At 35.9% G+C, this 18,000-nt stretch overlaps 1 protein-coding gene across 1 annotated transcript in view; it reads right to left on the bottom strand.

Annotated features, from left to right (window-relative positions):
* prkcea (protein kinase C, epsilon a) overlaps positions 1-18,000 on the bottom strand; it is a 65,373-nt gene that overhangs the window by 14,390 nt on the left and 32,983 nt on the right. The window contains exons 5-11 of the mRNA XM_056255613.1: positions 16,963-17,051; positions 15,633-15,762; positions 15,399-15,541; positions 15,065-15,164; positions 13,386-13,591; positions 13,130-13,303; positions 766-920 (exon numbers count right to left, since the gene is read on the bottom strand). Coding sequence (XP_056111588.1) covers positions 766-920; positions 13,130-13,303; positions 13,386-13,591; positions 15,065-15,164; positions 15,399-15,541; positions 15,633-15,762; positions 16,963-17,051 — 997 coding nt within the window. The remainder of the gene's footprint in view (positions 1-765; positions 921-13,129; positions 13,304-13,385; positions 13,592-15,064; positions 15,165-15,398; positions 15,542-15,632; positions 15,763-16,962; positions 17,052-18,000) is intronic.

Below are 18,000 nucleotides of genomic sequence, written 5' to 3'. Positions count from 1 at the left end.
TTAAGAACATACAAAGGGTCAATTGTGATATCATGTTGACTATTAAGGTGAAGTGTGCACTTTTTGTGCACTTTGTTTTGTCAAAATGGGTGTTCATACCGTAGCTTAATATGCAGAGACAGCTATATGTAAGAAACAACAACAACAATGCATTATTGATGTTATTATTATTATTAAATATTAATGTTTATTAAGCATTTATTTATTTTTTGGTCACACTTTAGTTTAGGGTCCAATTCTCACTATTAACTCACTATTAACAAACTAGGTATTAACTACAACTTTTGCCTCAATAAACTCATAATTACTGCTTATTAATAGTTAGTAAGGTAGCTGTTAAGTTTAGGTATTGGGTAGGATTAAGGGATTTAGAATAAGGTCATGCAAAATAAGGCATTCATATGTGCTTTATAAGCACTAATAAACAGCTAAAATCCTAGTAATATGCATGCAAATAAAAAACTAGTGAGACAGTGAGAATTGGACCCTAGACTAAAGTGTTTTTAGTCTAGGGTCAATTTTTTGTAATTTTTTTCAATCAAAAATAATGTCTAAACCACCTGGCTCCATTTTGGTATGCAATACCTATACTTTTCACAATCCACTAGTTTTTTTGATTGATAAAATGAAATCCTGCCCTATATTTTTTCCCATTGAAAATCTATCTCATAAAACTCATTCAACATTCATAAAAATGACACATTATGAAAGTAAAACAGGCTCTGAATAACATTTCCTGTTGACTTCTACTCTGTGTGAGTATACCTGTAGATGACGCCATGTTGGTGCAGGAACATAAGTGCTGATGTGACCTCAGCTGCATAGAAACGGGAACGAGCTTCATCAAACTTTCGTGAGCGCTGGATCTGAAACATCAGGTCTCCTCCGTTTACATACTCCATAACAAAGAACAACCGATCCTACAGAGATAGAGAGAGAATGAGAAAGAAGACAAGAAAGATATTCATTTTCATAGAACAGGACTCCACACCCAGTATTAGCGTGATTTAAATCATCTACAGTTTCACTGTTAATCCTGTTGTAGTTTCGCATACAGCTGTCCAGATAACAGTTAAGCACATGCACACACCAACAGACAACAAAGCACATTTGCTTAAATGATTACCTGAAAACACAATAAACATAAAATAATTCCAGCACAGGCACTTGGATGATAAAATGAAGCTCACATTCTAAATCACAGTAGGAAACATTTCTTGTAATGTAACTAATAAGGAAACATGAAAAGAAAGTTTGAGATTCTTGTGTTCCCTTCTTATAAATTAGGGAATAGGCATACCAATATAAAAACTGTATACACTTCTTATCATAATCCAGTGATCTATTTTCCCACATAGTTTATGATCAGAAAGTTGAGATACATCCCCAATTCAGAGAAATGCATTTCCAGTAAAGCTACATGAAATCACGCAGTTTAAAGTTTACCCGGCTATCAACTGTACATGGCGACATTTCATAGACATAGATGTTTTTAAAAATATTATAATAAATATTATAATTACCATATTTTAGCAGTTATTTACCACTTATTCAACATCCCAACACCTATAGTCTTTGATAACATTTTATGAAAACACTTGCACTAAGGTATCAGTACACTATCATAGAAAGTTTATTTATACACATTTGTGTAATTCTGAGAATGTTAAGTTACTCTGTTAAAAAATGTCTCTAAACAACCCCAAAACATAAAACTTTGTAGCAAATCCTTTACTTTTATGTTGCCTCTAAATGCGTTAAAGCTTCTGTCACCTCTCTAGTGGAAACTGTGCCCATGCCTCATGCGCAAAAGCTTTCAGATCACTGATAATCTTTGGTTTTCATGTTGCCACTGCTCTCTTAGAATCCCACCAACGATTTTCAATGAGATTTAAATCTGGAGACTAAGCATGCCATTTAAGAACATTGTAGGACCGAGCCCTTCACCAGGTTTGGGTAGATTTAGATATATACTTGGGATCATTGACCTGCTGGAAAGTCCACTGATCATCAAGCTTCAGTCTAGTCTATGCACAGAAGGCACCATACGCTCTGCCAAAATGGCCTGAGACTTCAAAGAATCCATTATGTCCTTCATACTGTCAAGATTTCCACTTAAGCAAACACCCCCATAAGGAGACTGGTCCAGCTCAATCTTTGACTGTGGTGATGGTGTTCTTGTGGGCATAATCCCTGATTTTTTTGCACCAATCATAACGCTGATTCATGGGTCCAAAAAGTTTCACACACCCACTCACACTTAGCTTTGCTAAGCAAAGGTCAATGGATTATAAGGAAACAAAACATAAAAACACACACAACACAATTACTGTAAGTCTTTGTTTAAGGAAATACATCATATCAAATCATATATCGTATTCTTTGCTAAATGATCACTTAGGGCCAGATTTGCTAAACAGGGCAAATTAGCGTAAGACCACGATCCCATAAAAGCACCATAGGAGTGGAGAATTAAAGAACACACATGCTGTAGCTCATTTCCATTTTGACCAATGCAATCTACCAAGAGCTGCGCAAATTAGCGTAGAGTCGCAAACAAATAGCCGGTGACATTCAGCTAATTAAAAATAATGTGGCTTGACAAACAATATGTTTGTCTTCCTCTGGCATTCAAAAAAATTAACACAAGTGAGAAAATCCTCCCTTCTATCACACGCTCTCTCTGTTCTCTGCAGTTCCTCCTCCTACAGCAAAAATCAGTCATGTCAAGCGCAAAAAATGGTATAAGATATGCTTTATTTGGGCGTTAAATAATGGCACAAATACCAGTAAATCAATCTCATAAACTACCACAAACCTAAGTAAATCACATTGCATGACTTATGTAATACTCTCCCTCCCATAAATTTTGCGTCAGAAAGGGAAAGTCCAACAAATGTACTGTATATGCAATAAGGTCAGTCGCATTATCATTGCTCATTTTTCGCTGCGTGCCTTTAGTAAATCCTGACAGTAGTTTTTTAACGCCAAAAGAGGGTTTGCGCTGACGCAAGCTGTCAGTAAATCTGGCCCTTAATCTCTTATCTGTAACGTGTATGTCCTGTTTCTGTTCAGTTTCTGTTTGCCTATATTCTCTGTCAGTAGTTCACTAGTGCACAGTACAGAAGTGATGCTTGCCAGTGTAAAAGTCAACCGCATCATTCTAGACTGTTGTAGGTGGTTTTCGTATGCAAAAGTGTAGGATTTGAGATTGAAGAGGGTCTAGTAGTTTCTTATTCGCTCAAGTTAAAAGCTCCGACCTTCAAGTGTAGATATAAATAAGGTCCCTAACACTTTGTTGATTCATTTTGTTAGATTTTTTATACATTTTATTGTTGTTTTTAAGTCTTATAAATGTAAAAGCATATATCACATAGTATGCCACATGATTTGAGGTATATATAATTCATTTCCGTAGCACAGTGCGGGACAAACATTAGGTTTGAATTTGAAGAAATTTGAACGAATCAGTTTTAAAGTACTTGCATGAAAGGACCTTGTTATTTTGTGCCAATATTATTGTAGCCATACTTCTTAAGCATTATGCAGGGAGCTTAATGACAATAATAGTATACTAAATCAATCAGAATATAGATATATCAAATGAACCTTAATGGTGGTGGTTGGTATTTAATGCAGAATACATAATGAAGTGCCGCCAGAAATATCACACTGACATGCTCCACATTGCCTGACTGACACAAATTGTTTTAAGCCATGACTTTTGATGAACAAAGTTCTCTTATGTACGTGTACAAAAGCCCACTTGTGTATTTTGTTCATTCAGAGAGGAGGAATTTAAACAGGATGCTTAAATAGTTTGTGTAAATGTGCCAAGAAATCTGAAGGAGGCCCACCCAATCCAATATGAACAAACATTTCCTGCCCCTAATTAGAAATGAACAAATAGTTTCTTCCGTTTGGGTTGGACCACAAGACAGCAGCCCCGATTGGAAGATAGTGGACACAGCACAGCCCCGTTTGGGTTAGTCAAAACTGGCTCTGTTTTGTTAGCTTAAAAGGGGACACAAGATGACTTTTCAATACTGTGTCATGACTCATGAATGTAGAAAAGAACAGAGTATCATTGCATCTGTGTTATGCAGGGTAGTTCTCTGTCATGCTGCAATAGACGGGTGGTGTAAGGAAACGTCTGTTTAGTCTCATCCAAGCTTATATAACATGTTATGAAAGACATTTTCAATGGCTTATTTTCTAAAGACTGCAGGTGCAGGACGCTTCTGACAAACCGGTGCTGAAAACACAAAACAGACATACAGTACACAAACATGGTAAGACCTGTAATCTGCATTATTGAAAGCCTATAGAAGCCTATACACACATACACAACTCAACAACTTCAACAAATCCGTGTCGGATTACAGCTGTACTGTACGTTCTGCAGTGCTACCGAATGTGGCAATAGTTTGTAGTTAAATGCGCAGTAATTCTAAATGTTAATCATTATTAGACTACCGTTTTATTCAGCAAGGATGCATTCAATTGATCTAAAGTTACAGTAAAGATTTTATAATGTGACAAAAGATTTCAATTTCAAATAAATGCATACAAGTATCCTGAAAAAAATATTAAGCAGCTAACAGTTTTCAACATTGATAATAAGAAGAAATATATCTTGAGCACCAAATCAGCATATTAGAATGATTTCTGGAGGAAATAAAACTTTGCCATGACAGGAATAAATTACTTTTAATTTTTTTTTTTTTTACTACACACATAATTAGAGAATGAATTACAGATATACTTACATGCAGCCAGGTATTTTTAAAATATAACTACAAATTAAAAACATGTATGTACACAATAAATAGCAGTTATCTCTTGATAAATTTAAACGTTAAACCATAGTAAGACAACTAATATAAAGTGGGACCACAAAACATAAAAAAAACCTGGGAATCAGCCCCAAAATTTTAATGGTATTGTGTGTATAGAAATAGTTTGAATTGAATAAACAAGCATTTCATGACCCCAAGTAACCCATTAGGGTGTGACAGTAATTTATGACTGTTATGGAAACCTGTTACCACCCAGAAAAAAAAGTAATTATGCCCCAATGTGTGTAATGTTCCTGTAATTGTGACTTCATTTCTCAATTGACTTTCTTGTAATTACAACATTGTTGCAACTTAATATCTCATATTGGGACTTTGTATCTCATTTTAAATTTGTTATCTCACAATCAGTGTCTGGTAAGTTAAGTTACTCTAAAAAAGTAATTAATTTTTTTAATTACTAGCTTCTTCAACAATGTGATTAGATTACTGTGATAATTACTCTCTCTAAAAAGTACTGTATTACTAATTACTTTCTAATATCAACCAGTTGAACAATACAAGGATAGACATAAAACTGCTCTGTTCATTCTTTCAAATAAATAATATAAAACCAAGGGGCTATGGAGAACTTTAAAACAAGGGTTCGACTTGCTGCTTTCTACATCTAAATCAAGACGTTTTAAAAGAATTTTGAATTAGATGCACTGACAATTTACAGAAATAAAGATGTTCGGAGCCAGCAGTCTAACAGATAGGTGTAAAAAAAAAAAATAGGTTAGAACGGAGAGCAATGCAGACACAGAGACTAAGAAAAAGCAAAAGATGGAAGGAAAGATGTTGTCGTGGAGGAGAAATATGAGCTCAGGTTTGGCTGCAATACAACATTGTTTAGAGTTTTGAGAGTGAATTCAACTCATCAATTTACTCTGGAAAAAGAGGAAGAGAGAAAGAGAGAAGCAAGACATGGAGAGAGAGGGTTGAAAGAGAGAAAATATGCTCAAATCACCCACTTAATTGTAGAAAAGTAGAGACCAGAAACTCGGCATATAAGACAATGACACAAATCTGAAATTTGACAAAAAGAGAGTGATCTGAAACTGCATGTCTCTAGAAATATAGTTTACATTTTGCCCTAATAAAGACAACTTCGAAATTAAAGAAAGAGAGAATAAGAGCAAGAGATCTTAAAAAGCATTGAAAGTGACGTAATCTAGATCTTGGGTCTTCATCTCGCTGTATTGTTTGCAATGCATCTGTATTTAAAAGTGTCTGCAGTTTCACTACTCACAGGCTTAGAAGATATGTTTTAGACACACAGAGCAAGACTACATGTTCTAGATCTTCTAAATCATCAGGGCACAGGTTCACTGAACTCACTTGAGTCTAGATTGCTTCACAGTAGCGGAGGGAAGCACACGAGGGCTTCTGGGTTGCGGCAGTGCTAGAGATAGTGAGCTGTGTTAATGACCTCATCTGTGTCTGTCCTCAGCTGGGAATGGAGTCACACTAACACACTGTCCATAACCATAACAAACCACAAGTCAAGACAGAGCCATTTTCAATGTCTACTGATCTAATTCTTCTAACTCACTTATCTTTAGAAGTTATAGCTGTGCACTATTTCTAGATGTTGGGAAGTTATGCAAAATTATTAATTAAAATTAACCTAACAATATAAGAATACTCACTCACATCATCACTCACATAATAGTTTTTAGCTATATCATGTCATATCCCCATATTTTGGGTGAACTATTCATTTAAGTTTAGAATATAATATAATATAACATAAAAATTGTTAATAATAAGTAGGCTACATTTTTTTTTACTAAAAGTTGTTACGTTTTAATAATATAATATAATTAATATAATATAAATAGTGCTGTCAAATCGATTAATCACATCTAACATAAACGTTTTTGTTTACATGTGTGTTTACACAGTTAATACAGGTAATGAGTGGAGAACAGGAGGGCTTCTTAAAGAGAAACTAACAGGTCTGTGAGAGCTGGAATTCTTACTGGTTGGTTGGTGATCAAATACTTACTGTATGTCATGCAATAAAATCCAAATGAATTACTTACAAATCATACAATGTGATTTTCTGGATTTTTGTTTTTGTTTCCGTCACTCACAGTTGAAGAGTACCTATGATAAAATTACAGACTTCTACATGCTTTGTAAGTGGGAAAACCTGCAAAATCGGCAGTGTATCAAATACTTGTTCTCCCCACTGTATATGTCTGTGTGTATACTGTATATACACAGTAGGCTACACACACATATTTCTACACACACTCACACACACACACACACACACACACACACACACACACACACACACACACACACACACACACACACACACACACACACACACACACACACACACACACACACACACACACACATATACACTCACCTAAAGGATTATTAGGAACACCTGTTCAATTTCTCATTAATGCAATTATCTAATCAACCAATCACATGGCAGTTGCTTCAATGCATTTAGGGGTGTGGTCCTTGTCAAGACAATCTCCTGAACTCCAAACTGAATGTCAGAATGGGAAAGAAAGGTGATTTAAGCAATTTTGAGCGTGGCATGGTTGTTGGTGGGGCCGGTCTGAATATTTCACAATCTGCTCATTTACTGGGATTTTCAGGCACAACCATTTCTAGGGTTTACAAAGAATGGTGTGAAAAGGGAAAAACATCCAGTATGCGGCAGTCCTGTGGGCGAAAATGCCTTGTTGATGCTAGAGGTCAGAGGAGAATGGGACGACTGATTCAAGCTGATAGAAGAGCAACTTTGACTGAAATAACCACTCGTTACAACCGTGGTATGCAGCAAAGCATTTGTGAAGCCACAACACGCACAACCTTGAGGCGGATGGGCTACAGCAGCAGAAGACCCCACCGGGTACCACTCATCTCCACTACAAATAGGAAAAAGAGGCTACAATTTGCAAGAGCTCACCAAAATTGGACAGTTATAGACTGGAAAAATGTTGCCTGGTCTGATGAGTCTCGATTTCTGTTGAGACATTCAGATGGTAGAGTCAGAATTTGGCGTAAACAGAATGAGAACATGGATCCATCATGCCTTGTTACCACTGTGCAGGCTGGTGGTGGTGGTGTAATGGTGTGGGGGATGTTTTCTTGGCACACTTTAGGCCCCTTAGTGTCAATTGGGCATCGTTTAAATGTCACGGCCTACCTGAGCACTGTTTCTGACCATGTCCATCCCTTTATGGCCACTATGTACCCATCCTCTGATGGCTACTTCCAGCAGGATAATGCACCATGTCACAAAGCTCGAATCATTTCAAATTGGTTTCTTGAACATGACAATGAGTTCACTGTACTAAAATGGCCCCCACAGTCACCAGATCTCAACCCAATAGAGCATCTTTGGGATGTGGTGGAACGGGAGCTTCGTGCCCTGGATGTGCATCCCACAAATCTCCATCAACTGCAAGATGCTATCCTATCAATATGGGCCAACATTTCTAAAGAATGCTTTCAGCACCTTGTTGAATCAATGCCACATAGAATTAAGGCAGTTCTGAAGGCGAAAGGGGGTCAAACACAGTATTAGTATGGTGTTCCTAATAATCCTTTAGGTGAGTGTATATATATATATATTAGGGCTGTCAAACGATTAATCACGATTAATCGCATCCAAAATAAAAGTTTGTGTTTACATAATATATGTGTGTGTACTGTGTATAATTATTTTGTATATAAATGCACACATGTATATATTTAAGAAAAATATGTTATTTATATATAAAATGTTTATATTTATATAAAATATACATTATATATAGGCTACATTCAGTCTATATACAGTATATACGTGCAAATATTTCTTAAATACACATGCATGTGTGGGTATTTATGTATTAAAAATAATTATACACAGTACACACACATACAGTATATTAAGTAAACACAAACTTTTATTTTGGATGCGATTAATCACGATTAATCGTTTGACAGCCCTAATATATATATATAAAAATGATGACAAATTAATATAATATATGCACACATATTTGGTAAATAACAAAAACTTATGTTAGATTCGATTATTCGTGATTCATCGATTCGACATCACTAAAGATAACATAATATAATATAATTATTCATATTTGTTAATAATCAGGCTGGAATTGTTTCACTGAAAGTTAAGTTAAATTTTAATATAATAAATATAATACATCATATGTAACACTTATGCGACATGGGGTGAATCAGGCTAGAATTATTTATTTCATTTTATTTTTATTAGAACTTAAGTTAAGATTGTAATTTAATATAATGTCATTATTCATATTTGTTAATAATCAATAGGCTAGAATTCTTTATTTTATTTGATAAGTCTTAGAACTTACGTTTTTATAATATAATATAATTTAATATAACATAATAGTCATTAGTCATATTTATTAAATCAGTAGGCTAGAATCCTTTAAAAAATAATTATATATTAAAACTGATGTTAAGTTTTAAATAATATAATATATTATAATATAATATAATAACCATTATTCATATTTATTAATCAGTAGGCTAGAATCCTTTAAAAAATATTATTTAAATAAAACTGATGTTAAGTTTTAAATAATATAATATAATTTTCTCTCTGCAGGAGCATGTCTACCCATGGTCCCAACAGTAGGGTGACCAACAGTCCTGTTTTCCCAGGACATGTCCTGTTTTCACATCCTGTCCTGTCCTGGCTGTTTTTTATAAAGTGATAAAAATGTCCTGGTTTTCAAAAAACTGCTGGGAAAGATCAGCTCTACAGCAAAATATAGATGGGCAAACAAGGAGGATGAGGAAGAAAAACAGGATAAAGAGGAAGAAAACTAAAGATATAATATTATATTTTGTTAGTTCGTTTTTGTAAGTTTGTGAGAGCTATTTTTGTTCAATTTAGAGGTATTTCTTTTAGTTATTTATTATTTATATATTTATTTTTCTAATACAGAAGAGACATTATTTCATTCATTATTTTTGAAACCTGTCATAATAAAACATGTTGAGAGTAACCTCCGAGAAGCCTATCTGAATTTGTGTCTTGTAATATAACAATTTTCTATCCATACAGAGGAGGCATAGCCTACTTTAAATGTATTGAAATTAATAAGGCATATTTGAGTAAACTTCAGGTATCATTTGAGTATCTGTTTGCCGGGCGGAGTGTCCTGGTTTTTGGTAATCAAAACATGGTCACCCTACCCAACAGGCCTCATCAGAAACAGTTGTGTAATGTTATTTACATTTCTGCAGCGTAATTACAGTTGATAAGAATATGGCTGTGATCCCAAAGCTGATTAAAACCAGAGGCAGCAGTTCAAAAAGAGTACACGACTACTCTTCCCTCCCAAATCATGTCTTCCTTCTTCTTTCGGCCCCCTTCCCGCACTACTACCGCCTCCAACCCTTCTTTCTTTGCGTTTCTTGCTTTGTTGCCCTCCGTCAGTTTGTCCTGTGTTCTCAGATGCGGGCGAATGAGAAGGGAGATTATACAGTGGGTGGTAGTCGAAGAGTGAAAAAGAGAAACGAGGACACTAGATATCACTGTGAGTGTAACTGGGGCATGGGAGGGGAAGCTGAACAAGAGACGGAAGAAGTGAAAGTGCAAAATAGAGAAGAGACAAATGATGAAAGCGATAAAAGCCCTTGTGAAAAGGATGTCAGAGTCTTTAATGAGCACAGTTCATTGATAGAACCATACCACTTCTACTTGCCTTCCCTATCCACAAATACAATCGTGTGCAGAAGCTTGGGAGCCCTGGGCGATTAAACAAAATTAAAAGTAGTAACCAGCATTGTGAACTTACTGGACGGCCATTTTTCAGCTATTTTCACTCACGTGCTGTTTTCTTTTTCTTTTTTTTTACTTAGAAAATAAAACTTGTATTTTATCATAAACCACTTATAATGGCTAAACTTGATAAAAGTTTCATAACCTCATCTGACTTCTCTCGCTCTCTTTTATACTGCTTCAAACAACTTAGACTGTCACCTCAAACCACATTGTGATACACGGGTGTCAGAAAGAGGTCACACTGCCCCCTCCTGGACAACTTCTGTTATTCTAAATCCTGATCAATCCTGTGTGGCTCTGCCATCTGCTGGGCTGTAAGAATAGGTTGTGATTTTTCACATGATATTGCACAATATGTTTCAATTTGAGATCATTCGTTAATGCATATTAGGTGTCATGAACTTGAAACATATTGGGTACTTTTGTTAAAGAGTTGAATTAATTTTATTTAGCCATCGAAGCATAGCGACAGTAAAGACATTTACATTGTTACAAAAGACTTCTATTTGAAATAAATTCGACAAAGAATCTTAAATAAATGTATAATGGTTTCCACAAAGATATCAGCATATTAGAATGATTTCTGAAGGATCATGTGACTCCGAAGATTTGAGTAATGGCTGCTGAAATTTTAGCTTTTGCTACCACAGGAATTTAAATAGAAATATAAACTAAACTGTAATGATATTTCACAATATTATTGTATTTACTGTATTTTTGATCGAATTAATGCACCCTTGGTGAGCAGAAGAAACTTCTTTCAAAAACATTCAAAACTCTTTCCGACCTCAAAAGTTTGAACGGTGAATATACAAATTAACATGAACCTAGAATAATAAAAGCTATTATGTATTGTTAGTTCATGACAAATTCAACGTTTTAGTTGTATTTATTTTATTTTTTTTAATTCATCATTTGTCATCATTTACTTGGTCTGTTCCTCACATACACTCACCTAAAGGATTATTACGAACACCATAATAATACTGTGTTTGACCCCCTTTTGCCTTCAGAACTGCCTTAATTCTATGTGGCATTGATTCAACAAGGTGCTGAAAGCATTCTTTAGAAATGTTGGCCCATATTGATAGGATAGCATCTTGCAGTTGATGGAGATTTGTGGGATGCACATCCAGGGCACGAAGCTCCCGTTCCACCACATCCCAAAGATGCTCTACTGGGTTGAGATCTGGTGACTGTGGAGGCCATTTTAGTACAGTGAACTCATTGTCATGTTCAAGAAACCAATTTGAAATGATTCGAGCTATGTGACAAGGTGCATTATCCTGCTGGAAGTAGCCATCAGAGAATGGGTACATGGTGGCCATAAAGGGATGGACATGGTCAGAAACAATGCTCAGGTAGGCCGTGACATTTAAACGATGCCCAATTGGCACTAAGGGGCCTAAAGTGTGCCAAGAAAACATCCCCCACACCATTACACCACCACCACCAGCCTGCACAGTGGTAACAAGGCATGATGGATCCATGTTCTCATTCTGTTTACGCCAAATTCTGACTCTACCATCTGAATGTCTCAACAGAAATCGAGACTCATCAGACCAGGCAACATTTTTCCAGTCTTCAACTGTCCAATTTTGGTGAGCTCTTGCAAATTGTAGCCTCTTATCCCTATTTGTAGTGTAGATGAGTGGTACCCGGTGGGGTCTTCTGCTGTTGTAGCCCATCCACCTCAAGGTTGTGCGTGTTGTGGCTTCACAAATGCTTTGCTGCATACCTCGGTTGTAACGAGTGGTTATTTCAGTCAAAGTTGCTCTTCTATCAGCTTGAATCAGTCGTCCCATTCTCCTCTGACCTCTAGCATCAACAAGGCATTTTCGCCCACAGGACTGCCGCATACTGGATATTTTTCCCTTTTCACACCATTCTTTGTAAACCCTAGAAATGGTTGTGCGTGAAAATCCCAGTAACTGAGCAGATTGTGAAATACTCAGACCGGCCCTACTGGCACCAACAACCATGCCACGCTCAAAATTGCTTAAATCACCTTTCTTTCCCATTCTGACATTCAGTTTGGAGTTCAGGAGATTGTCTTGACCAGGACCACACCCCTAAATGCATTGAAGCAACTGCCATGTGATTAGTTGATTAGATAATTGCATTAATGAGAAATAGAACAGGTGTTCCTAATAATCCTTTAGGTGAGTGTATACTTTAGCTATGGCTTGGAATGTATCACGCAAGTCAAATGAAGCTACAATGAATCATTGTATAAAGCTCTATTTTAGAGATTGACAGTATGAATCCATCATCTTTCATTCTATGGACAACAGGTGGACATTAAGTCTAAAATCTAAAAAAATAATAATAATGTTTCACAGTAGAAAGAAAGTAATACTGGGTTTGGAACATCATGACGGTGACATTAGGAAGACTGCAGTACTGAAGTGTTTAATCTGATCAGAAGAAAGAAATTACTTGAAATGTCTAGATTAGAGAGAATCAGGTTTTGATTTAGTGACTGTTTTACCTTCGTCTGGAAGCAGCAGAAAAGCTGAGTCAGATAGGGATGTTTTCTAGCCAGGGCCAGAATGCGTTTCTCTGTCAAAGTGCAGTCCACATCATCATCTTGAAGGATGACGTCTTTTTTCAAAACTTTCACAGCGTAAACTTCATCTGAGCCTTTCAGCTCAGCCAGCATCACCTACAGCACAGAGAGGGCAATGTGAAGATGTTGATTTGTTTTCATACACTAAAACTGAAAAGCACCGATTCGTGACCCTCACCTTGCCGAAGCTGCCTTTGCCCAGCACTTTGATGAATGAGAAGTCCGTGAGACTCATTCTCTTCGTCTGTACGGTATTCACGTCTCCATTCTCCCGGCTCTCGGTCGCTGTGCTCTGAACGGCGCTGCACGAGGAAGAGGAGGAAGACTTGTGCTCCTGGCCAAATGACAGGGCCTTGCGGATACTCTCCAGTTCTGCAAGCTCGGCTACAGACAGACAAATACAACATTAGATTTAAAGGAATAATTCTTTCAAAAATGGCAAATCTGTTATCATTTACTCGCACTCTAAACCTGTATGAGTTTCTTTCTTCCATAAAACACAAAAGGAAACATTTCAAAGTGCCCCTAAAATGCTCCTAATTTTGTTTTGAAGGTCTCCTACAATAGGTTTACATGCATCCTTTAATTTTCTCACAATATATATTGCATCATCACCTCTTTTCTCGCAGTGTCTAAAACAGTTTGATCAAGGACTTGTTCTCTCTAAACCCCACCTTTCCGGGAGCCTAACTCTGCTCTGATTGGTCAGATGGCCCAGTCTGTTGTGATTGGTCTACTGCTTACAGCATGTGTCAGAAACAAAACCCCTATTACCATATCTGAATTTCAGCCAAAGACTTTAAATTTCAGTTTTACTTTAGATTTCAGGTTAATATATGACTTGTGAAGTGAAGCGATGGGGTTTTGTAAGAAAAATATCCATATTTAAAACTTTATAAACTATAATCACTGGCTTCAGGCAACAGTTGTACATGTGTTACTGAGAAAGTCGAGTTCTTGCGGAAGGGGGACCTCTGACCCGACATATGACATAGGATGTAGCTCCTCTTCTCTTATATTGTAATCCTCTGACATTTTTCTTTAAAACTTCTCTTTTAGACTTCTAATTCATGACCGGCGTTTTGTTTCGCTCTATCCTTTGCGGTTCCACGTTTCTCAATTCTCACCTAAGCTTACGCTACGCCTTTGTCATACGTCGGGTCAGAGGTCACCCTTCCGCCGTAATTCGACTTTCCCTGTAACACGTGTACGGCCGTTGCCGGAAGCCAGTGATTATAGTTTATAAAGTTTTAAATATGGATATTTTTCTAACAAAAACCCACCGCTTCACTTCAGATAGCATTTATTAACACACTGGCGTCATATGGATTACTTTTATGATGGATGGATGCGCTTTTTGGAGCTTCAAAAACTCAGGCTCTATTCAATGCCATTACAAAGCTGAGAAGAGCCAGGATAATTTTTAACATAACACTGATTGTGTTCAGCTGAAAGAAGAAAGTCATTTACACATAAGAAGGCTTGAGGGATAATTTGAATTTTTGGGTGAACTATTCCTTTAAGTCACTTTTGAAGCTTGAAAGCTCCAGTTTCTAATCATTGTAATCAGAAAATAATTGAAATAATTGAACTATTGAAGGGCAACCAGCACATTCCTAAAAATGTCTCCTTTTGTATTTTAGGGGCGGGCGGGGGGGGGGGGGGGGGGCGGGGGGGCGGTCGATCGTACAGGTTCAGAGAAACATGAGAGTGAAAAAATATTCAGATAATTGATTAAATATTCATTTTTGGGTGAACTACTGTAACCCTTTAATTATGCAAATAAATGACGAATGGTGTAATAGTGAAAGAGTAAGATTGCAGAATATGTGCAAGAGAGTTTGTGTAATTCTGTACCCTGGTCGCAGGGTGAAGTTGGAGCTGATTTGCATCGGTCAGACTCCTCTGATGAAGGGGCTTCTGTCGTGGATTGCTGAGGGTCCTGCCCTGGAGTCAACTGAAGAGAAAACATTTTTTAATATTACTGCTAATGGTTTTTAATATTTTAATGTCCCAATCCTTTACATCACTGTCAGAATCATCACTGGCCTCATTTTACTGCATCATTATTTAAAGTGGTCATACTTTTATTTATTTTATTCCTCTGCTTATAATGTCATTATTTAGTTTTTGCATCGACCCACGTTCCATCTGGCCACCCCACATTCTGCAGATATTTAATACTACTCACCTTTTTCCTGCGTTGGGTACTGTTGGAGATTTTGTCTGGTGTCACCCCAAGATCAGCAAGCACTTTAGCAATTTTTCTGGCATCGACACCACAGCTAGGAGCTACATTACTTTCACAACGCCGATGGACATTCATTTTACAGGCTGAAAACAGGCAGGAAGACAAATGAATATATGGCAACAAAAGCAGATGTTTGACCACAAATCATTCATCACTGGTATCTGCAACGCTTGCCTTTGCACTGCAGGCCTTGCCGCATCAGTCCCCAAAGTAAGGAGCCGCAGTGGTCACAGAAGGTGGGGACTTTGTAATTGTGAATGCTGAACATGTGTGGAATGTTTACACTGAAGCGCTGGGAGCCAACCTGTAAAAACAAAACATCATTCATGCCACGATACTCACAATTCAACTGATCTCTCTGCTGAGGAAATCCTGTGCAGGTTTCAGTAGTTTTAGGAACATGGGCTCAATGTTAGTATTGTTAACTAAAACATATAACTAGTAATGGTAACACTTTACAACAAGCTCTCATTTGTTAACATTAGTTCATGCATTAACTTACATAAACTAACAGTGACAATCTATATTTACAGCATTTATTAAATTTTGCTAATGTTAGTTAATTAAAATGTTCATGTTCATGTTAATGCGTTAACTAATGTTAACAGATACAAAGTTAGATTTTAATAATGTATTAGTAAATGTTGAGATTAGCATCAAATAAGATCAATAAATGCTGCAGAAGTATTGTTCACTGTTAGTTTACATCAACTAACGTAGTTAACTAATGTTAACAAATTAAACCTTATTGTAAAGTGTTACCCTATTAATAATAAGCTGAGTTTTCGCACCATTGGTGCCTGGGCCCTAAAAAAATAATTTATGTTAATTTAAATAAAGCTGTTGTGTTTAAAAATGAGAAAGAATTAAAACCTTAAATAAAATCAGTTTAAGCTGAAGGACTAAAATTACTAAATCTAAAACTGGAATAAAAATAAATTAAAAACAAAAAAATGACTCAACCTTAAACAAAAATTACAAAGAAAACTGAAAATATAAATTTAAAATAAAATAAAAATACAAATAAATACTATAATAGTATAAAAATGATATTAAAACAGCACTACATGGGCTGTGTTTAGAAAACTAGCATACACTGTACAGTGTGCTGCCTACAATTGAAAAAAAATACTATGTGTATCATTACATACTATGCATCAATCTTTAACATTTAAAACAATCATCATGACCTTGCTACAGTACAATTATCTCATTATGTTATGTGTGATGCTATCACCTAGGAAATAAATAATTTTCATTGAAACAAAATTGTTTGTAAATATTACAAGAAAGAGAGGAGAATTGTGGCTGATATTATTTGTCACACTGTAAAAGGAAGGTCAAGTTAGCCACGTCATACTGCTTGCTGTATTTTCTGTTGTGATAATTGTCAACATTTTGGCAAATGTAGTAAGTCATAAAATGATCTGCAGTATACATACTGCAAAAACTAGTACGCTAACTCAAACATAGCTCGGTCTTTTGAGAGAAATGTAGAACTGACCTCTTCAGGAGTGTCTTCCTGTTTCTTCAAGCCAGCGCATTTTGTTATGATGAGCTCATGGCATCTCTTATGGACCACGCAGGTACACACTGAGAGATTTAAGGAATAGGCAAAAAGTTTACTTCGGTAACACTTTACAATAAGGTTACATTAGTTAGCATGAACTAACCATGAAAAATACTTCAAAAGAATTGATCTTAATCTAAATTTCAACATTTACTAATACATTATTAAAGGGTTAGTTCAACCAAAATTAAAAATTCTATCATGAATTGCTCACCCTCACCCTCCAAACCCGTAAGACTTTCGTTCATCTTCGGAATATGGAAATATTTCCATTCCATTCCATTTCGGAAAATGAAGATATTTTTGATGAAATCTGAGAGCTTTCTGTCCCTTCAAAAGGTTCATAAAGAGACAGTAAAACTAATCCATATGAATTGAGCTGATTATTCCAAATTATTTTCTGAAGAGACACGGTCGCTTTATATGATAAACAGATTGAATTTAGGCTTTTATATATAAACATTGATCAGCGAAAATGAGTTGATGTATGTTTATATGTGAATAAAAGCCTAAATTCAATCTGTTCATCATATAAAGTGATCGAGTCTCTTCAGAAAATTTTGACTAAAACGGTCAATTCATATGGATTAGTTTTACGATCTTTATGAACGTTTTGAAGCTTTAAAGTATAGTTGAGTAGACTGTCAATGGAGGGACAGCAATCTCTTAGATTAAATTTAAAAAGTTTGATAAAAAAAAAAAAAACGAAAGTCTTACGGGCTTGAGGGTGAGCAATTAATGACAGAATTTTCATTTTTTTGGGTGAACTAACCATTTAATACAATAATATTATTTAATGGACCTGAGCTACCATGAACTAACTATGGAAAGTCGTATTTTTATTACCTAACATTGACAAAGATTAATAAATACTTAAACAAATGTATTGCTCATTGTTATTTAATGTTAAATAATGCATTAACTAAAGTTAACTAATGGGACCTTATTGTAAAGTGTTACCACTTTTTCCAT

This window comes from Rhinichthys klamathensis, unplaced genomic scaffold, assembly GCF_029890125.1.
Source record: "Rhinichthys klamathensis goyatoka isolate OS25496 unplaced genomic scaffold, OSU_Roscu_1.1 h1tg000121l_1, whole genome shotgun sequence".
Lineage (NCBI taxonomy): Eukaryota > Metazoa > Chordata > Actinopteri > Cypriniformes > Leuciscidae > Rhinichthys > Rhinichthys klamathensis.
The sequence above is the reverse complement of the archived record's forward strand: the minus strand, read 5'-3'. Positions and strand labels throughout refer to the sequence as shown.